Source organism: Anas platyrhynchos, chromosome 34 (genome assembly GCF_047663525.1).
Source record: "Anas platyrhynchos isolate ZD024472 breed Pekin duck chromosome 34, IASCAAS_PekinDuck_T2T, whole genome shotgun sequence".
NCBI classification, from domain to species: Eukaryota; Metazoa; Chordata; class Aves; order Anseriformes; family Anatidae; genus Anas; species Anas platyrhynchos.
In genome coordinates, this window is record NC_092622.1 from 2047337 (window position 1) to 2068475 (window position 21139).

General features: G+C 63.3%; 2 protein-coding genes across 9 annotated transcripts in view; one reads left to right on the forward strand and one right to left on the reverse strand.

Moving 5' to 3' along the window:
• LOC101794328 (cyclic AMP-dependent transcription factor ATF-7) overlaps positions 1-10974 on the forward strand; it is a 62123-nt gene extending 51149 nt beyond the window's left edge. For 6 of the 8 annotated variants that reach the window (XM_038172548.2, XM_038172549.2, XM_072031951.1 and 3 more), the window contains 5 exons: positions 593-706; positions 1533-1679; positions 2878-3079; positions 4580-4688; positions 7054-10974. In XM_038172548.2, the coding sequence (XP_038028476.2) occupies positions 593-706; positions 1533-1679; positions 2878-3079; positions 4580-4688; positions 7054-7405 (924 nt within the window). In that variant the 3' untranslated portion in view covers positions 7406-10974. The remainder of the gene's footprint in view (positions 1-592; positions 707-1532; positions 1680-2877; positions 3080-4579; positions 4689-7053) is intronic. The other 2 variants (XM_027445494.3, XM_038172552.2) reach the window with 1 other exon arrangement.
• A 2929-nt stretch (positions 10975-13903) lies between these two features.
• Positions 13904-20613, reverse strand: TARBP2 (TARBP2 subunit of RISC loading complex). The gene is given in 11 exon segments (XM_072031990.1): positions 13904-14412; positions 14415-14515; positions 15149-15338; positions 16095-16222; positions 16305-16422; positions 17290-17362; positions 17509-17592; positions 18588-18601; positions 18603-18693; positions 19582-19767; positions 20486-20613. Coding segments are annotated over 11 exon segments (1098 nt in total). The 5' UTR covers positions 20542-20613; the 3' UTR covers positions 13904-14355.
• Positions 20614-21139: the final 526 nt, after the last annotated feature.

A 21139-nucleotide genomic window follows, 5' to 3' on the forward strand; every position in this document is an offset into this window, starting at 1 on the left:
CCTCAGGTAACGGCGACGCTGACGTCAAAAGAGGCAGATGCACAGGTAGCTCAGGGGCACGGAAACATCTTCACACCTCCCTGCTCGCTGGGAACAAGGCTTGCGTTTGTAGAGCTTTGCAGCAGCGTACCTGGGCGGCTTGTGAGCGCAAATGCAAACCCTGGTGGTTTTTTTTTTAACCTTGCTCAGGAAAAGGGGATGCTTTTACCCCTGGTGTTGCTGCAGCTCTGCAGCAGAGCTGGGCAGAGAAGCAGAGGGGTTCTCCTTCCCTCCCTCTCCATCTGCGCTCGTTTTCTGGCGAGGAAAAACCTTCCAAGGAGAGAAAGGGGGGAGGCTTCGTGCCACCCACCCTTCTCCCTGTCCCGAGCGCCGGGCTGGTGTGGCTGGGCAATCCTTCAGCAGCCGGCGTGGCCACCAAAGGGGTGGCTGGTGGCCTTCGGTGACAGCAGACGTAACGGATGGCAGCAGTTAAGTGCTGAACGTGCGTCAAGCTTTATAAATGGGGAGTTATTACACAGCCACCTCACGGAGCTCGCCACCGAAAGCGGCGCCGCAGCTTTCTCACGCCCGCGTGTTGCTCCCTCCCCGACAGCTGGCTCGGCCCATGGCCATGGTGCCCAACATTCCCGGTATTCCTGGGCCCCCCATCAACAGCAGCGGCTCCATCTCGCCCTCGGGCCTCCCCGTGCACTCGGAAGCCAAAATGGTAAGTGTCCAAAAACACACCGAGGAGGGCGTCACATCGATGTCCCTCAAACATCCCCAGCTCCTCCAGAAAAAGGTGTCTGGGGGCTTTTTCCCCCCGTGGCTTTCCTGAAGAGCTGCTGCTTGCCCGAAGCCCCGTACAGCCGCCGGAGCGCTGCCTCGCACCGAGAGCAGGTGTTGGAAATGCCAGCAGGAATATTAGACTAATCAGCGCTGCGGCTCTGGCAGGCAGAGCAGGCACAGGCTATTGTGGAGACAAACCTCAGCCCCGTCCTAAACGCGGCTGTTTTGTAAAGCTGGCGCTTCCCAGATCCAAGGGAACAGATGGGCTGGAGGTGGGCTCGAAGGAGGCAGAGCCAAGAGGAGAGATGCTGTGATCCAAGGATCCCGGTAATGGGTTTTGTGTCGACTCCTTAAAATTAAAAAAAAAAAAAAAATTTCCACTGCTGGCTCTTCCACAGCTCGAACTCAGGAGGAAGCAAACCTAAATTTCAGAGCAAAGAGCAACGAAACCCCACGGTTTTGGGTCTGAGACGGGGTGGGGGCTGCCTCCTAGGGCAGTGCTTGCTCTCCCGTTCCCGGTGCGCCCCACGTTGTCGCTGCTCCCTCCCCGCCATGCTTTGGGTGTCTGCAGGGTTCACGGGCAGAGCTGGGAGTTTAAAATCTTGCCAGCTGCAATTTTGGGATGCAGGCACCTGCCTGCTCAGGCCTGAGCCGAGCCCTGCAGCCTGCCTTTGGGGCTGGCTCTCATTTGGGATTTGAAGCGGGATAAAACCTTCACGGCACGCGGATCACCCCCGCTGATGTCCCGTTTTCTCCTTCTCCAGAGGCTGAAGGCCAGCTTGACGGCGTCTTCCTCGCTCAACGGCAGCAACCTGGTGGTGGGCTCAGCCAGCACGATGGTGACTGCGCGCCCGGAGCAGAGTCAGATCCTCGTCCAGCACCCCGACGCCCCCTCCCCAGCTCAGCCACAGGTCTGCTGCTGCTCAGCCGACGTGCTGGGGGGTTCTGGGCTTCAGGGAAAGAGGAGGAAAACCTGGCTTGCAGAATGGGTTAAAAACCTTGTTTTTTTTTTCACTGCCTCTTCAACACTAATGCTCTCAAACAGCACCAGGCAGAAAACTTCAGCAACGTGTTAATTTGCGTGACAAGGTCTGGAGTTCTGAAAGAATATTTTGCTCTCTTCTCCCCGCTCAATTACTAGGGTTAAATGCTCCCCTCTTAGGCAATCAACTGCACCGGCTCCTGCCAGCTCGCCAAATGCCAGCCTTCCATCAGGATCGCCACCTGCTCTGTCAGTTAGATAGGCTTCCAAAAGTTTAATATCCATATGCTGCCTGACAGCGAGTACCGAAGTGTAACTGCACTCCCCGATGGTGGCGGTGTAATTACAGAGCCCTTGCAGAAGCGCCGCCGAGGCTGTGCCCGCAGGACCCTCTGCCCTCGCCGCCTTTTCCTTTGTTCTCCCGAAATAAAACGGGGGAATTGTGCGGCGCGGCGAAATCTTTTCAGCCACTTGCCTCCGAGAGCTTGTGGAGCTGAAGACGTTCAGGGAAAATTCAACCCAAATGAATTTTTAAAGCAAATTGCCCGCTCGGAACCGAGCCCGAACGGAGACCGTGCGTCAGAGCGGGGCCACGCGCTCCCAGCCCTGCAGCTGGAAGTCGCCCTCCGCCGGCTGGCGAGCAGGAGCTGGCTGTGCAGGCACCTCCCCAGTCACACCAAGTTCCTTTTCGAGTCTCTGAAGTGAGATGAGGAGGAAGGCTGTGCCTTTTGCTCTGCCCGTGGTCACTGACCGCATCAGCTCCTCGGCGTTGCGGGGAGGAAGCTTCTGCTCTCGGCTGCGTGCCATCAGCTGGCCGGGCCCTCAGCGTCTCCACGAAGGAGCTTGGCATTTAACTCATTCCCCTGATGTCCACACATCTTTGGGATCTCAGGGAGTCCAGGTGGATTCACACCTTAAGCTTACAGAGTTCAGCTCCCCCCTTGTAGCCGGGGCTGCCCGTGGTCCCCCCGTGGTGTGCGAAAGCAAACCCCTTTGTGCTCCAGCTGCAGGATCCGACCTCTTTACCAAACCTAGTGGAAATGAGCGGGTTACACCGGGCTGTGCTAGCCACCAGCCTGCCTCAGAGCTTCCTCCCAGCATCTCTCTCCCCTCGCCCCCATCTCCAGGTTTCCCCTGCCCAGCCCACGCCCAGCACCGGCGGGCGGCGGAGGCGCACGGTGGACGAAGACCCCGACGAGCGCCGGCAGCGGTTCCTGGAGCGCAACCGTGCCGCCGCGTCCCGCTGCAGGCAGAAACGCAAGCTCTGGGTGTCTTCCTTGGAGAAGAAAGCCGAGGAGCTCACGACCCAGAACATCCAGCTGAGCGTGAGTATGTAACCGGCGAGGCTGAGCGCAGCCGCTCGCCAGCCCGGCGGCGCTGGGACGGTGGCTCCGGAGGGGACGTCTTCCCCGTGCCACGGAGCCAAAAGGTGTTTGGATGCTCCTCTCTGGAGCAGGATTGCTGCCTCTGAGCCATTTCACTCCCAGCAGCCAGGGAGGAGCCCTTCAGTGCTCTTCTTTCTCCCCCTGTCCCCCTGGCAAGGGCTCTGCCTCTTCGCCCCGTCAGTGCTGCAGCACGAGGAGCGGTGCCAGCCTCAGGAGGGGAGCTGGAGGCCTCAGGAAGCAGCTGTATTTACAGAGCTGAGGCCTCTCCTGCGTGAGGAAGAGCTCTCTGCTGGCACAGGGGCGCCAGAAGCAGCCCCAGTTCCCTTCCCTGCACGTCAGACCTGGCAGAGGGGCGAGGAGGGGGCTTAGCAGCTGCAGCCGGGCTGATTTTTAGGGAGAACTTGGGGTTTTCTGGCTGCACCCCCCGCCTGCCGAGCAGAAATGCAGCAAACCTACAAACACGGGCAGCTGAACGTAATTTCACTTGCAATTAGCCCCCTTGTTAATGCACTCAGCATTGGCCAAGGATTGGTCTGCAAAAAATGGAACTCGTGTCCATTCGGGGCTTTTTCTTCCCCTGGTTGCTGGTGACTCATGCAGCGGGATTTTTTTCAATAGCACTGATCATGGTATTTTTATTCTCTTCCCAAGATAATTATAGAAACTGTTTCCTTGGGCAACTTGGAAACACAATTGCCTGAGTTTCAGCTGTTTGTCCAAACATTTCAATAGGGGAATAATGCGCTGCACAAAGCTCCTAGGGAAGCGGACCTGTTTTCACGGCACAAAATCAATCTGAAAGGCTCAGAGACTCAGGAAAAGTTATCTTGGAGTTGCAGAGAGGACTAGAGAGCGGGCTGGGTAACAGTTAACTGCTCTCCCTGGCATCAGGGAGGCTCTGGGGAGGGAGGATGGCTCTGTGGTTAGCAAAGCCAGAGCACCAAGCACTGCTGCAGATCGCTGGGGCTCCGTGTGAGTTATTCCCTCTGTGCCACCATCCCTCACCTATAAAACACGGCGTGTTAAAGGTCCAACACCTTCACCTGTGGGACGAAACAGCTCATGGAGGCGCTGAGGGCTTGGAGGAGCTCTGCTGCTCCCCAGAGCCTGGCATGGCCCCGATGTGGCCATGTCCAGAGGGACAGGGATGGCCCCAAGCTGCTCAGCGTCTGCTCATCTCTGAGCTATGTCCATCTCTCCCCCATCCCCAGCAGCGTGCTGGACTCGAGCTGTTGGCATTACCAAGAGGGCTCGGGCAAAAATGTGCCCAGGGTTTGGTGGTGAACACCTTGAGGGGCTCTCCTGCAGGAACTCCCGGGCATCTCAAAGCAGCTAACAAGCCGTAAGCTTGCAGGGCACCTGAATTATCGTCCTGCTGTTGCTGGAGGCTGCTGGCAGGGCTGTGAGCGATGCAGCCCCCCCCGTGCTTGTGTTTCCCTCGCAGAACGAAGTCACGCTACTGAGGAACGAAGTTGCTCAGCTGAAGCAGCTCCTGCTGGCTCACAAGGACTGCCCCGTCACTGCACTACAGAAGAAAACACAGGGCTATCTCGGTGAGTGCTGGCTTCTGCCGGTCCCTGCTGCCCCTGAAGTAGGTCGAACCACCAGAAACCTGCTTAAGGCATTCAGGAAGGGAGCCTTCATCTCAGCCTCTGCTCCATCACCTCCCTGCTCCTCTGTCTCCTGCTCGGAGCATCCGTACCGGGAAGGGTCCTGCTGGGGAGGGAGCTGCAAATCATCATTTTAACCCGAGATCTTGCAGCCCAGGGGTGAAAGCACTGGGGGAGGGAGGCAGTGCATCTCCCTCAGCGTGGAGCATTTGACAGAGATCCACGGCTCCGCTCCTCCCCAGCGCGCGGGCCAGCGTCTCGGGCAGGCAGCGTGCCAGGCGCTCGAATTCTCTTTGAAGTTACCAAGTCCTGCTGCTCTGCAGGCAAAGCCAGAGTCAGGAAAGGCCAGCCTATAAATGACATCATGGGGCTCTGTATCTCGTGCTCTGCAATTCACATCAAATTGGCTTTGGAAGTTAGAAGGCCTCTTTTTATCCTTTTTTTTTTTTTTCTTTCTTTCATTTTTATTTTTTTTTTATGCTGCCTATTTCATTATAAGCAACCCCGGAGCTAAACGTTACGTCTGGCTTCGTCGTGCCTCTCCTCTCATCTCTGCAATAACAGCTCCGCGCCGTGGCGTTCGTGCAGAGCCTCTGGAAGATGCTGGAGTCCCCAGGCGTTGCCTGGATAAAGGGGACAAGAGGCAGGGAGAAAAGGGGAAAAAACCCAAAAACAAAGATTTCAGGCAGCATCCTCCCTGCTTAAGAGAGAGAGGCAACGGGATTTTTTCCTGTTAATTTCCAAAGTTTACAGTTCCTATTATTATTCCTGGCTGCTCCAATAATAGGAATTCGCCACGCAGCTGAATAATAAACACAAAATTCACGCCGCCCTCCTCACGCCCCCCCCCCCCCCAGCTGCCTTTTTTATTATTGAGATTTGTGACTAAGCAGCTCCTTAAACCGAAATGCCAGATTCCCTCGATGGAATTACAGCTGCCTCATGTACAGTCGGGTTGTTTTATTCGTAATACCTTGTAAATCTCCTTTTGGGGATGCCAAACTAGTATATTGCTCCGCTCGACCTTCTCTCTCACCGCCAAGCCAGTTTTCGGATCTGCTGCGCTGAGCCGCATCCTTCGGCGTGCCAGCAGAGGCCACGCCAAGGTTTGAGGAGGGAAGGGAAAAGGGGAAAGGGGCGCGATATCCACGCACCTGGCAGAAAGCTGAGCCCTCGGCTACGTTTGCCCGTGCCCAGGAAGGCTGCAAACCTCTCCTCTGATTTTCTGGCGTCCTGGGGTTTTACCCTCTCGACGTGGAAGAAGTATCCCGGCTCCTGCCATTATTCTGCTCTGTTAAAGGAAGGTGACCGCGTCTTACCCGTAATTCATCTCGCCAAGTGCACAGGAGGGAATTTCCTCCTGACATCTGCAGATAATGAGTGTATCCCCCCAAAGAGGAGAGGTCTGATTGCTCTCGCCTTGGCATTTGATAGGTCACAAATTATCCTCCGCCGTAGGAGCCCTGCCTGGGCGCGGGGGGCTGGTGGTGGGAGAGGATCCAAAGTTTCGGAAAGCTCCGAAAGGGGCGCGGGGGAAGGTCTCTGCCTTTGTTTGCCTCCCGTCCCTGCTGCAACGCCCCGGAAGAAATGGAGCAAGCCAACAGTTTGTGACGGCCTCTAATTGATTTTAATGTTCTAGAGCACAATAACGAGCAGGCCAGGTGATTTGTGTAAAAAAACGGGCAAAAAAACCTGCTGGAGTGCCTTTGCAGAAGGGTTTCCGTCGCGCGCGGTCCTGAGCGCTCACCCAACAGATGGTGAGGACGCCGAAGGAACCGTTCCGTCTCCGGGCTAAATGGCCTTGAACCAAGTACCACGCCAGGAAACAAGATGTAGGAGAGTTCATTTGTTATAACGAGGGAAGGGATTTATTACCAGGAAGGTTGCGCTGGCTCTGCCATCCTCGGGGCGAAGCCGGCACTTTACGCCTTCCTGGCGTGAATATTGGGAGGTTTGGGGGGGGTTCTCCAAGGAAGGGTCCCGCCGGGTCGTTACGGCCCCACTAATCAGTTTTATTTCCAGGTCTCACTCGCTTTTGCCAAACAGCTGCTCTGGCTCAGCCTCAAGGGGAGCCCGATTTGGTGGGGGGAGCCGTGGTTCCTGGAGGGATCGGCCCCTCTATTCCGGGCTGCTTTGGCTAAAAAAGGGGAGCGTTAAGTAAAACCCAACCAATTTCTGCCCCCGCAGCAGCAGCAGCAGCCTCCCATCCCATCACCTCTCCCTTACCACCAGGAGCAGCACTCAGAGCCTCTCTCTAACCACTTTTTTTTTTTTTTCTCCTTTCCCCCCACCCCTTTTCCTCAAGCAGAAAGCCCGAAGGAGAGCTCGGAGCCCACCGGCTCCCCGGCTCCCGTCATCCAGCACAGCTCCGTCACCGCCTCCCCCAACGGGCTCAGCGTCCGCTCGGCGGCCGAAGCCGTGGCCACCTCGGTGCTCACGCAGATGGCGAGCCAAAGGACAGAACTGGCCGTGCCGCTGCAGCCCCACGTCATCATGGCCCCACAGTCGCAGTCTGCCGGCAGATGATGGCGCAGCCCCCGCGCGGGACACGGAGCGAAGCAAAGCGCGGACTCTGCCCGTCCCCGAGTCCCCGAGCGGTGGGGACGGAGATGGATTTTTTTTTTTTTCTTTTCTTTTTTTTTTTAAAAAAAGTGAGTTAAGGGCAGCTATATGGCGCTTCTGACACTGCGTAGCCTGTACAGATCCCGGCCCCGAACCGCTGCCGTGCGTGCCCAACCCGTCCCCGCCGGGCGGCTTCGCACCCAGCGCCTTCTCGAAGCCTCCGGCACCGTGCGGAGCCACCCGGACACACGCGGAGCCTCGCTTTGAAAGCACCTCGGATGGTTTGCTTTCAGGAATCAGTTCCATTAACACTAAACCTCCGTGCTCGGCGGATCCCCGTGGCGCTCTCACTCGTCCCAGTGCCCCCCCACCCCCCACGTTCCCTCGCCCTGCGCTCTCAGCAAAGGAAAACGCAGCTCCTGGGAGGCTGTGACATTTAGCCGTGCTGTCAGTGTATTTTATTTTTAACAGCATGCTGCTTCCAGGCATCTGCTCTCCCCCCTCACCACCACTTTAGCTACCTGAAACATTGCACCTTCGGACGAGGAAGCCTCCTTGAGCTCCGAGGTTAAAGGGATCGAGGTCGCTCTCCTCGCAAGATGCCGGCGACGCTTTTTTGGAGCACGCTGACGTTACCGGAGCCGAACCCCTGCAAACCACCGGTCGCTCGTGCTGCCCCGGGAGGTGTCCCCGGGCCTCCCCCAGGCAGCAGGGACAGGCACCGGCCGCTCTAGCAGCAGCGGGGCTGCTCTTGCTCTTCCTTACAGTAACGTGGCGCCGACTGCGCCTTCGGGGACCTGCGGGGACCTGCGGGGACCCACGCAGCCGGGAGGTACGCGAACGGAGGAGCTGCCCCAGCTCCGGTGATAATGTGAGCCCCAAAATTCGTCCCTGCTCTCAGCCCCACTGCACGCCTTAGAGAACAAACCCCTCCGGTTCCAAGGATCGTCTCCTTGACGCGTAACCTTAAAGAATGGTGGCCTTAAATCCTGGATCGTTGCCTGTTCCGAGGGGAGGGAGCGCACGGCGGCGTTTCTGTTTGCCCGGCCTTTACCTCTTCGTCACGATTGTCTTCTGCTCTTGATGATGGCGCACGAAATGCTTCCGAGCCAGAGCAAATGAAGGATTCGTCCTGCTTCCAGGGCAGCCTAACAGCCGGCCTCGATGTTGGGGCTGTGTGTGCTTCCCAGGGCCCTCGCTGGCCCTTGGCAGGTGATGCTCGCGGGCTGGAGTTCGTCTCGTGGAAGCTGGAAGGGGCACTGGGGGTTCTGGGGCTCTTCCAAGAACCCTCCTCAAAGCTCGTCAGCCCTCGGTCTTCCTGGCCTCCCCCTTGGGGGGGGGGGGGTCTCTCCCTGCCGGACCCCTTTGCCCCCCCTCCTCACCCGAGCTCCCGCCCGCCTCAGGTCGCACTCGCCACTTTTGAGCCAAGTTGGTTTGTCAAAGCGATTCGTCCCTTTGGCTTCCCTGCACTTGGAAGGTCCCCAGGGACAGCAAAACCCAAAGCAAAGCGCCCGGCCCCATTACGGCCGGGCAGGGCGGGTGATTTTTGGTTTGCCCACGGATGGGCTCTGTCTCCTCCCCTCTCTTTTTCGGCTTCTCCTCGCCCTCTCTCAGCGGTGCCAGCTCCAGCTCCTGGGTTCGGTTTTGGTTTTTGCCACCTCTGCTTTGTCCTGCTCGTCTCGTGCTCCGCTGGCCTCAACCACTGCCCTTCTGTTTCAGACCCCGCAGCAGCCCCCAGCTCCCCCCTTGTTTCCCGAACGCTTTTTCTGCAGGGATTCTGCCCGAAAACGGGTGTCGTGGCTCTCACTGCCCCAACAGGCCGTGTTTTTGTGGTGAGATCGAGCTGGGAGCGGGGCCCACGGGGTTTTCAGCAGGGTCCTTGGGGTTTTCAGCGGGTCCCACATCCCCACAGGACAGGTTGGGGCCAGGGGAAGCAGCCCCTGCGCCGCGCCCCCTCCTGCCAAAACCCGCGCTGGGTTTTGGGCAGCGTTGAGCGAAAGCGTCTCCCTTCGCCCAGGGGTAGCAGGCATGACAAAAATGTCTCGTAATGACAAAAATGTCTTTGTAAAACATTGGCTTCGTCGCCCAGCTGGGTGCGCAGCGCCTTGGAGCTGCTGACTGCGGCTCGCCAGCTCCTCCTAGGCTGCAGCGAGGGCTCAGCGTCCAGGAACGGCACCAGCACAAGTCTTGAAGAGCAGGGAAAGGAGGAATTGAGGCAAGGAGCAGCCGGGGGCCTCACCACGGGCTGGTGGGGTTGGCAGGAGGGGGCACAGAGCGTGGTGCTGGGGGGCTGCGAGCCCAGGGCAGCGCTGGCGTCGGGTGCGGCAGCGTCCCCGAACCCCAAATTTTCCCTTTAGGGACTCGGAGTGACCCGGCTCAGACAAAAAGCAGGTGGTGAGGGGAGAGCTGGTGAAATCCCGGCCTCAATGCCATCACCAGACACCCCCGGGTCGCTCAGACCTGGCAGGTGAGGTGGGGGCCCTGCAGATTTTCTCCCTGTGCCTCCCCGCTTCGCTGCCCAGCTCCAGCATCTCCCCACCCCAGCTCCCCTCCACGCGCAGTGCCTTGAACAGACCCGGAAAGCCATGAAAAAAAAAAAAAGAAAAGGTTGTAAAGCTCCAGACCTGGGCAGCAATAATCAGGGAACAAGTTATTGATGAGACCTTAACATTTGTGTTGTTTTTGCTTTTAATTACCAGGGTTGCAGCCGTCCTGAGCCCCTTCAGGTGCGGTACCCTGGTGCTTGCACCCTGCGGAGCTCAGCCGTGCCCAGGGCAGGTCCCGGAGCAGGTTCCAGGTCCTGGTTTGTGACTGTCCCTGGCTGCAGGGAGGGACAAAGCTGAATCTTCCCACTGAGCTCCTCAGGAGGAAGGTAGCCCAAAAAATCCGGCGTGATATTTCGCTAAAACATCTCCCCAAACGGCCCCAAGCAGCGGGGCAAGGCTCTGCCATGGGCGGGCATCCCAAGCCATAAATTTGGGGCACCCCGGAGAGGTTCATCACTTTTTAGGGCTGCAAAAGGTGCCCGGCAGAGCTGAACGTCACGAACCCGGGCTGCTGGTCACATTTCCAGCACGAGGGTCAGGGTTGGTTGTAGAGTTTTTTTTTTAAGAGTTGTGGGTGTTGTTTTTTTTTAAGAGATGACCATTTTTAGGGTCTTTGGAGAAACGGGTACACGGAGAGCAAGTTTTTCCCCCCATGCTTTTCCAGCACCTCCGTGCTGATGGAGTGGCTGCGTGAGGATGCGTTGGGCTGCCTAATTAATTAATTAAAACCTGGCTGCCAAAAAGCAGGGGGACAGCGTGGTTTTGTAACCCGGAGCCAAGCAGCCTGCCGAGCCCCCGCGTTGCTTGGAGGCACTTTGTTCCCTGGGGTAGCGTGACAGTAGCTGGAGGGGATGTGCAGGGGTTTTGGGGGGATTTCGGGGATTTTTCGGCTGGGAGGATGGACTTTGTGGCAAGTCTTTGGTGACAGGGGGTCCCCCCATGTGGACAGGCAAGGGAAGAGCTGGTGCCTGCTCGCCCTCCTGCTTCAGCTCTTGCACAGAGACAGATTCAGGTGGGGGTGAGAACCCAAATTCTGCTCCAGGGCCGGCAGCCCCCCCCCCGAGCGCGTGCACCTTCCCCTGCCAGCCCCCGGCCGTGGTGCCTTAAAAAAAAAACAAAAATACAGCTTTGTGCCCCTTCGGTCTCACGCATTGCCCCCAACCCCAGCTTTGCAGCAGAGTTTTTGGACCCCCCCCAGGATCTCCAGCCCCCACCTGGTGATGGGGTGGGGGGAGCCGGGGGGACTCGGGGCCTTTTTCCTCCCAAATCCCCCCCCCGTGTCTTCTTGCTTAGGGCCGGAGCCGAGGGCTCAGATGGGAATTTGGTTGGTTTTGGCCCCGTTTGTTTGGTTTCCCCCCCAAATTTCATGCACGCGGGGGCGGTGGCGACACCGCAGCCCCCAGCCCCGTGCCGGGAGGTGCCCGCGGGACCCGTCCCCACCCTGAGCTGCTTCGCAGGGCGAGCGCTGACGATCACGAACGGAAAAAGCCAAGAAAAAGGAAAACACCCCCCTGCCCCCCCCCCCCAAAAAAAAGCGTACCCCGAGGGTGTAGTATCTATAAAGAAATGCATATCTACGAGTATATACAGACCTATATAGACATATAGCAACGTCCTGAACGGATGCGCAGCTCCTTATGCAACGAAATGGTTCCCCCCCCCCCCCCCAAATAGCCCCCCCATGGCCCCCCCCAGGGCCCCCCCAGGGACGCCCCCGCAGGGGCTCCTGTGAGCGGGTCCTCACAGCCCCCCGCGGGGACCCAGGGACCGGGGTAGGGGGGGGTGGGGGGGGGGTGGGGGGGTGACCGGGAGGGGGGGGGGGACACGGTGGGGGGGGGGGACACGTTCCCCGCCCCCCCCCCCCGTCGGCCGCCTCGTACCAAACATGTAATGTGCCTTTTATTTATGCTGCAGATATAACATTAAAATATTACCGAGGAGATGGTGGCTGCCGCCCCCTGCTTGGGGACAACCGCGGTGTCACCCTGGGGGGGGGACACGGGGCTGGGGGGGGGGACACGGGGCGGGGGGGGGACGGGGACACCCCCTTGGGCATCACCTACAAGGGGAGGGGGACGCTTGGGGATGACACTTGGCTGTCACAGCTGCCTGGGGGGGGGGGGACACTGCTTGGATGGCAGCTGGGTGCCACCATCGGGCCCCCCCCCTACGTGGGGACCCCCCCCCCTCGATGGGTTGGGGTCCAGCGGTGTCACCGTCCCGCCCCGGTGGCACTTTTTGGGCACCGGTGACCTCGGGGACAGCCCTCGGGTGGGCGCCACCTCCGTGGGGGGGGTGTGGGGGGGGGGTGAGCAACCGCCCTGCCCCCTCCCCTACCCCCCAGAAAGGGAATTTTTGGGGCGAATTCAGCCGGATCGGGGCCGGGGGGGGGCAGCGCAGCCGGGACCGCCCCGTCGGGGCTGCAGGAGCGCGGCGGGGCCACGGGATGGCGGCAGAGAGCGGCGAGGGGGGGGCCGGGGGGGGCCGGGGTCGGGGTCGGGGGGGGTCCGGGAGGGACCCGGGGCAGCTCCGGGACCGGGGGGGGGGGGGCGGCTGGGGCCGGGGACCGAGGGCTGGGGGCCGCCGCTTCCCCTGTCCCCCCCCCCCTCCAAGCCCGTCCCGTCGCAGCCCGTCCCCGGCGGCGGCGGCTGTCGCGGCTGGTAAATGACTTTAATTAGCGGCGGGGCCGGGATTGATCCCCGCCATCCAACCCCCCCCCCCCGGCCCCCCCCCCCAAGGTCCCCCGGGACCCCCCCGGGCCGTCCTCGAGCCCCGGTCCCGCTATAAGAAGCGGCGAAGCGGGGTGGGGTGGGGGGCGCAGAGGCGATGGCAGCGCGCTTGGAGGCGGCTCTGCTGCTGCTGCTGCTGCTGGGGGGGGTCCTGCCCCCCACCCGCTCCTGTCCCGGGACCCCCGGTGCCGGTGCCGGTGCCGGTGGCGGTGCCAGCCCCGAGCCCCTCCCGGGGACCCCCGGCCCCGCCGCGCTGGGGGCGCTGCTCCGCTCCCTGCAGCGCCCCGGCCGCAGCCCGGCCCCGCTCCCGCAGCCCCCCAGGTGAGATGGGGGGGTCCCGGGGGGGGGGGGTCTGGGGTTGGGGGACACCGGGGGGACACCGGGGGGTGGGGGTAGGAGCGGGACGAGGGGTCCCGGTGGTGTCCGTCTGTCCGTCCATGTGCTGTGTCTGTCCCCGTCGGTGCCCCCCCCCCGTGTGTGTGTCCCCATCGGTCCCTCAGGTTGTTCCCTGTCTGTCTGTCTGTCCAGCCCCATGTCCGTCTGTCCCTGCCTGCCCTCCTGGCCCCGTCCCTGGCACGCAGTTTGTCCCCTCCCGTCTGTCTGTCTGTCCCCTCTCGTCCGTCCGTCCCCTACATTGTCCCTGTCCCCTCCCGTCTGTCCCCTTCCATCTGTCCAACCCCGTCCCCTTCCGTCCATCCGTCCCCATCCCCTTTCGTCCATCTGTCCCTGTCCCCTTCTGTCTGTCCCCTTCCGTCTCTCCATCCCCATCCTCTTCTGTCCGTCTGTCCCTCCCTGTCCCCATCCCTCTCCTCTTATCCCTCTGTCCCCAGCCCTCCCCTGTCACCATCTGTACCTGAACCCCCCCGTCCGTCTGTCCGTGTCCCTGTCCCCCTGTCCCCCTGTCCGTCCGTCCGTCCCCCCGGCGGGTACCAGCGGCTGCTCCATCCCCTCCTGTCCAGGTTTCCCCGGGGGCCGGGGGCCCTGGCCCGGCTCAGCCCCCGCAGCTGGGACCCTCCGACAGCCCCGTTCTGGACCATGGCGACCCCGCAGCGCTTCGGCCGCCGCCGCTGAGCATCCGTCCGTCCGTCCGTCTGTCCATCCATCCATCCATCCATCCATCCATCCATCTGTCCGTCCATCCGTGGGGCTGTGCCAGCGCCGCCACCCCATGCACGTCGCTCCACAGCCCCCCCCTCAATAAACCAGCACCGCTCAGCCCCCACCGCTTGCCCTGGTGTCGCCCCTGAGCCCCCCCCCATTAATTGCGTCCCTCCCCCAATCCATCCCGCGGCCCCCTCCCCAAGAAGACGCCGAGGCGGGGTGGTTACAAACCCCCCAGCTTTATTCCTGGGGGCTGGCTGCTGCCCAGGGACCCGCCTCGCCCGCAGGGAGGGGGGGGGCAAGTTTGTTGTTTTTTTTTTTGGGGGGGGGGTTCCCCCCCCCGGCCCTGAGGTCCGTCTGGGGCCTTAGTGTGTCTGTCCGTGCGTCTGTCCGTGCGTCCCAGAGTCCGTCCGGGTGCCCACGGGGGGCGTCCGTGGGTCCAGGTGTCCGTCTGGGTGTCCGTGGGTGGGGCTGGGCGCCCACCAGGGTGTCCGTCGGCGGGGGGGGGTCCAGGTTTTCTCCTGGGGGGGGGGCTCCCCCTGGAGCTCCCCGGCTCCGCCTGCGTCTCCCCGCTGGCTCCAGGTGTCCGTGGGTCCGGCCGGGCGTCCGTGGGTCCAGCCGAGGGTGGGGGGGGGGGCGCCGAGGGAAGGGTGGGAGGCCAGGGGGGGGGTCTCACTTGCCCCCCGCCATGATGCGCAGGTACTGCAGGGCGTTGCGGGCCCGCCTGCGAAGCGGGCGCCGTCGCGGGAGGGGGCGGCGCCGTGGCACACGGTGGCCGGCTGCGTCGACAGCTCCACCAGGCACTGGTGCAGCCCGCTGAGGCTCAGCGCATCTGGGGGGGGGGACACAAAGGGGGATAAAAGGGGGACAAGGGGGGACAAGGGGGACACGGGGGGATAAAGGGGGACAAAGGGGGACATGGGGGGGGCACAGGGGGACACAGGGGGGACAAAGGGGACACAGGGGACACGGGGAGACATGGGGGGACATGGGGGGACAAAGGGGGGCACAGGGGGGTACAGGGGGGCACGGGGGGACACGGGGGACATGGGGGGACACCAGGGGGATAAAGGGGGGCACAGGGAGGCACGGGGGGATGCGGGGGGGGACACAGGGGACATGGGGGGGCAAAGGGGGACAAGGGGGATATGGGGGGACACAGGGGGGCAAAGGGGGACAAAGGGGACACAGGGGGGCACAAGGGGGCACAAGGGGACAAAGGGACACGGGGGGGTAAAGGGGGACACAGGGGGACACAAAGGGGACACAGGGGGACAAAGGGACACGGGGGGTCACAGGGGACACGGGGGCACAGGGGGACATGGGGGGTCACAGGGGACATGGGGGGACACAGGGGGACACGGGGGACACCATCAGCCCCTCCCGCAGCACCCAAAGCACCCCAAAGCTTTGGCTGGGGCACCCATGGGTGGCAGGAGGGGGGCACGGTGGGGGGGGGTCTCACCGATGTCGAGGTAGCTGATGGCGAAGCTCTGCTCCTCGGAGAGCTCCTGGAGGAGGGCGCAGGCGCCAGCACCCATGGGTGCCAGGGGGTGGCTGCGCAGCTGCAGGATTTTCTCTCCCGCCGAGTTGCGCAGCGAGTCCCAGGTGCAGCCGGCGGCGCGGCCCCGCAGCCCCTCCAGCCGGGGGCCAGCCTGCGGGGACAAATTTGGGGGGGGGGGATCAGGGGATGCAGGGACCCCCCTCCCCCCCCCTTGGGGATGCACGTGGCGTGGGAGGGGTCCCTAAATGTGGGGATGCTTTTGGGGCACCTTGGGATCCCCGGATCAGGACTTGCCAGGGATATGGGGGCTGCTGGGACCCCCAGGCAGGGCCCCCCCACATGGGGATATTGGGGTTTGGGTTCTGTGTGCCCCTCAGGGTGTCCTGGGGGGGTTCCGTGACCCCCTCAGGGTGTCCACACCCCCCCCATGTCCCCATTAACCCTTAGGGTGTCCAGGCACCCCCCCGTGTCCCCATTAACCCCTCAGAGTGTCTACACCCCCCATGACCCTATTAACCCCTTGGGGTGTCCTGGGGGGGTCCCGTGCCCCCCTTGGAGTGTCCACACCCCTCCCATGTCCCCATTATCCCCTTGGGGTGTCCATGTTCCCCCTCCCTATGACCCCATTATCCCCTTGGGGTGTCCATATTCCCCCCCCATGTCCCCATTAACCCCTTGGGGTGTCCTTTTCCCCCCCCCCATGACCCCATTAACCCTTTATGGTGTCCTGGGGGGGTTCCATGCCCCCTCAGAGTGTCCACACCCCCCCCATGACCCCATTAACCCCTTGGGGTGTCCATATTCCCCCCCCCACGGCCCCATTAACCCCTCAGGGTGTCCTTTTCCCCCCCCCATGACCCCATTAACCCCTCGGGATGTCCCCGGGGGGGGGTCCCGCGCCCCCTACCATGCAGAACTGATCCTCCTCCACCTCGGCCTCGCTGCCCTCCCGCGGCTCCATGGGCACGTTGTGGATCCTCACCAGCATCTTGGCGGCCGCGTTGCGCTTCGCCAGCTTCTTGGAGGTGCCGCTGCCTGCAGGGGGGGGGTCACACCGTGAGCCTGTATCCCATGGGGGCCCCCCCAGGCCTTGTGGGGCCCCCCCCCAACCCCGTACCGATCTCCACGAAGCGCTCGACCCGGCAGGTCATGGTGAACTCCTTGCGGTGCGCCGGCCCCGATTCCTGTGTCACCGTGTACTCGGGCAGGCGCCAGCCCTTCTGCACCACCAGCTCCTGGGGGGGGGACATGGGGGGGGCACGGGGAAAGGGTTAGGGTTGGGTACAGGCACGGGAGAACCCCAAAACGGGGAGAAATTGACCCAAAAAAGGGGCTGCGTTCTCAAAAATGGGTGAGGGTGCGGCCGAAATGGGAATGGTCAGCCCTAAAAGGGTGTCCCCCCCCGTCCCCAAAGTGGCCCCAAACTAGGATGGTTGGCCCCATATCTGCTCCTCGCACCCAGATGGACGTGGTGGCTCACCAAAATGGGGATAACTGGTCCCAAAATGGGGGTAACCAGTCTCAAAGTGGGGGTAACCGGTCCCAAAATGGGGATAACTGGTCCCAAAGTGGGGGTAACTGGTCCCAAATAGGGATAACCGGCTCCAAAACAGGGATAACCGGTCCCAAAATGGGAATAACCGGTCCCAAATGGGGATAACCGGTCTCAAAGTGGGGGTAACCGGTCCCAAAATGGGGATAACTGGCCCCAAAATGGGGGTAACTGGTCCCAAAATGGGGAAAACCTGTCCCCAAGTGGGGGTAACTGGTCCCAAATGGGGATAAACAGTCCCAAATGGGGATAACCGGTCCCAAATGGGGATAACCGGTCCCTAATGGGGATAAACAGTCCCAAAATGAGGGTAACCAGTCCCAAAATGGGGGCAGCCAACCCCTAACGGGCCAAATCCCAGCCCCAAACAAGCCCCCCCCCCCCCGCAAATATCCACGGTCACATCCAAACTAGGACCGCCCCCCCAAAACAGGGACACCCAGCCCCAAAAGGAGGCCCCCACACCCCGAAACAGCCCCCAGTAGGGCTGGCAGCCCCCCAAAAGCCCCCCCCGACCCCAAAATTCCCCCCCCCACCCCGCAGCACTCACCTGCAGAGCCCCCACGGGGTTACACTCGGACTGGGGGGGGGGCACGGGCGCCTTCGCCTCCAGGGGGGTGCCCCTACGAGGGGCAGAGGGATATGGGGTCAGGGGGGGTAGCCCTGAACCCCCCCCAAACCACTCACCCCCAGTTTGGGGGGGTTGGGGAAGGGTCTAGGGGTGCAGGGGGATGTGGGGGGGGGCTCTGGGTGCCCCCCATCCCCTCACCTGGGGGAAGGGGGGGGCACGGCGGGGGTCGGGGGGGTGGCGGCGGGGCCGGGCTCCACGGGGGGGTCTGGGGGGAAAGGAGAGCTTGGGAACAGAAAGGCGACACGTTAACGGCCGAGCCGGCCCCCCCAAAACCCCCCCCCGGGTACCCCAAAATCCCCCCCCAGGCACCCCAAAACCCACCCAAGGACCCTAAAACCCATCCAAACACCCCAAAACCAATCGGGGACCCCCCACAACCCCCCCCCCGGCAACCCCATGGACCCCCAAACCCCCCCCCGGGGGCACTTACAACCCCCCCCAAGCACCCCCAAACCTCCTCCAGGCACCCCCAAAACTCCCTTCAGATGCCCCCAACCCCCCCCCCCAGAAACCCCAAAACCTTCCCAGCGCCCCCAAACCCAGCGGGTCCCAGTGCCCAGCATCCCCCAAACCCCCTCCAGCACCCCCCAAAACCCCTCTTGGGCACCCCAACACCCCCCAAAGCCCCCCAACCCCCCCCCAAGACCCTTTTTGGACACCCCAAATCCCCTCCCCACTTGCTCAGCACCCCCTGGGCACCCCCAAACCCCCCCAGAACTCCCCCAGCCCCTTCCCGGACACCCCCAAATCCCCTCCCCATTAGCCCAGCACCCCCAATGGCCCCCCAAATCCCCCCCAGACCCTTTCTGGACACCCCAAATCCCCTCCCCATTTGCTCAACACCCCCAAGCCCCCCCAAAACTCCCCCAGCTCCTTCCTGGACACCCCCAAACCCCCAAAGCCCCCCCAAAACCCCCCCAGCCCCTTCCTAGTCACCCCAAATCCCCTCCCCATTTGCTCAGCACCCCCTGGGCACCCCAAAACCCCCCCAGCCCCTTTTTGGACACCCCCAAATCCCCTCCCCATTTGCCCAGCACCCCCAAACCCTCCCCCAAACCCCCCCCAGCCCCTTCCTGGACACCCCCAAGCCCCCGAAGCCCCCCCAGAAACGCCCAAGCCCCTTCCTGGACACCCCAAATCCCCTCCCCATTTACCCAGCATCCCCAAACCCCACACCCCAACCCCCCTCCAGCCTTTTGGGGTGCCCCCCCCCCAACCTGGGCTCCTCGGGGGGCGCCGGGCTCCAGCATGTCCCCCCCCTTGAGCAGCTTTAGGGCCACCTCGGCCGCTTTGTGCTTTGCCGCCTTCTTGCTGGGTCCTGCCCTATGGGGAGGGGGACACGGGGGGGGTGGGCTCATTTTTGGGGCCCCCCCCAAACCCTCTCACACCCCAGTTATGGGGTGGGGCAGCGGGGGAGCCCCGGAAACCCAGGGGAAATGGGATGGGGGGGGCCCTACATTGAGTATGGGGAAGGGAAGGGTGCTGTGGGGTGCTGTGGGGGTGCTATGGGGTGCTGTGGGGCACTGTGGGGTGCCATAGGGTGCTGCGGGGTGCTGTGGGGTGCCATGGGGGTGCCATGGGGGTGCCATGGGGTGCTGGGGGGTCCTGAGGGACTCCATGGGGCGCTGTGGGGCTCTGTGGGGTAACATGGGGAGTTTGTGGGGTGTTGTGGGGAGTTGTGGGGAGTTGTGGGGTGCTGTGGGGTGCTATGGGGTGCTGTGGGATGCCAGGGGGCACTGTGGGGCTCCATGGGGTGCTGTGGAGCACCGTGGAACACCATGGAGTGCTGTGGGGCTTTGTGGAGTTCTGTTGGGCTCTGTGGGGTGCTGTGGGGTTCTATGGGGCTCTGTGGAGTTCTATGGGGTGCCATGAGGTTCTGTGAGGCGCCACAGGGCTTTGTGGGGTTCTGTGGGTTCATGGGGCTCTATGGGGTTCTACGGGGTGCCATGAGGTTCTGTGGGGTTCCGTGGGGCTCTGTGGGGCTCTGTGGGGTGCCATGAGGTTCTGTGGGGTTCTATGGGGTTCTGTGGGGTTCCGTGGGGTTTTGTGGGTTCTGTGGGGCTCTGTGGGGTTCTATGGGGTGCCATGAGGTTCTGTGGGGCTCTATGGGGTTCTGTGGGGTTTTGTGGAGTTCTGTGGGATTCTGTGGGGCTCTGTAGGGTTCCGTGGGACTCTATGGGGTTCCGTGGGACTCTATGGGGCCGCGGCCACCCACCGGTGCAGCTGACGTCCCCGACGGTGACGCGGAAGGTGAAGTTGGGCTGGTGGGCCTGGCCCTCGGCCTTCAGCAGGTCGTAGCCCGGGGTGCGCCCTATGCGCGTGCCATACTCCTGCAGCAGGCTGATGGGCGTCTTCCCGGGGCTGGACGCCAGCATCTGCTCCAGGCTGGGGACAGGGCTGCCACCACGCCCGGCAGTGAGGGGACACCGGGCAGGGAGGGGGACGGGCGGGCATGGGGAGGGGGGTGGGGGGTCAGCGGCCTTGGGGACATGGGGATGGGGCCTTGGGGACATGGGGCAGGGGCTGGTGTGAAGTGGGGAGGGGCCTTGGGGACACAGGGAGGGGGTTGGTGGGAGGGGATTTGGGGACATGGGGATAGGGGTGAGGGGAGGAGGTTTGGGGACACGGGGAGGGGGGTCTGGGGGCATGGGGACAGGGGAGCAGCATGGGGACATGGGGATGGGGCCTGGGGACATGGGGACAGGGCTGGTGTGATGGAGGGGTTGGGGACACGGGGAGAAGGGGGCGGGGACATGGGGAGGGGATGGGGGACAGGGGAGGGGTTTTGGGGACACGGGGAGAGGGGTTGCGGCGGTCGAGGGTGGCGGGGCTTGGGGGCATGGGGTGGCCGGCTCCTGGGGGCGCCAGACGGGGACGGCGGGGGGGGGGGGCACGAGACCCCTGGGAAACAGAGACCCAAAGGCAGGGCCACGGGGGCGGGGGGGACACCAGAAGAGGAACACCAAAGGGGGGGGCACCAGGCCCTGAGGAGGAGGATGAGGCGGGGGGGGGGCCAGGCCCGAGGCCTCCCCCGGGCCCGGTGCTGAGGGGAGGGAAGGGGGGAGGGGACGCGGGGGGGTCCCGGGGAGGGCTCCCGGGGTGGGGGAGCGCGTGCCTGGGGAAGCCGCCGCCGCTGCGCCTGGCCCCGCCGCCCGCCCCCTCCTCGCTCATCCCCGCCGCCGCTGCGGCCGCCGCCGCCGCCGCCGCCGCCAGGGGGCGCGGGCCCGGCCGCGGGGCATGCTGGGAGGGACGGGTTGAAGGGGGGGGCCTCGCGCGGGGGTAGTGGGAGATGTAGTCCCGAGCCGGGGCCTGGGGGGCAGAGGCCACGCCGGGGGGCGCACCGGGGCTGCGCTCCCCGGGGCGCGCGCGGGGTGGGGCGGGGCCGGGAGCGCCCCCTCCCTCCTGAGCCGTGGGCAGTGATGGGAAGGGAGTGGGGGGTGATGGGGGGAGGGGGAGGGGGATATGGGGGGGGCATGGGTGGTGGGGGGGGCGGGGGGGGGGGCATGGGGGGCATGGCAGGGGGATATGGGGGGGGCGGGGGGGGGGCACAGCGGGGGACGTGGGGGGGCATGAGGGTGATGGGGGGAGGCAGGGAGCAGGGGGGGATATGGGGGTGATGGGGAGGGGGTGATGGGGGGCATGGGGGACATGGGGACAGGCAGGGGGGCAGGGGGACATATGGGGGGCGGGGGGACAGACAGGGGGACACAGGGACATGGGGGGGGCAGGGGAGCAGTAGGGGGACATGGGGAGGCGGGGGGATATGGGG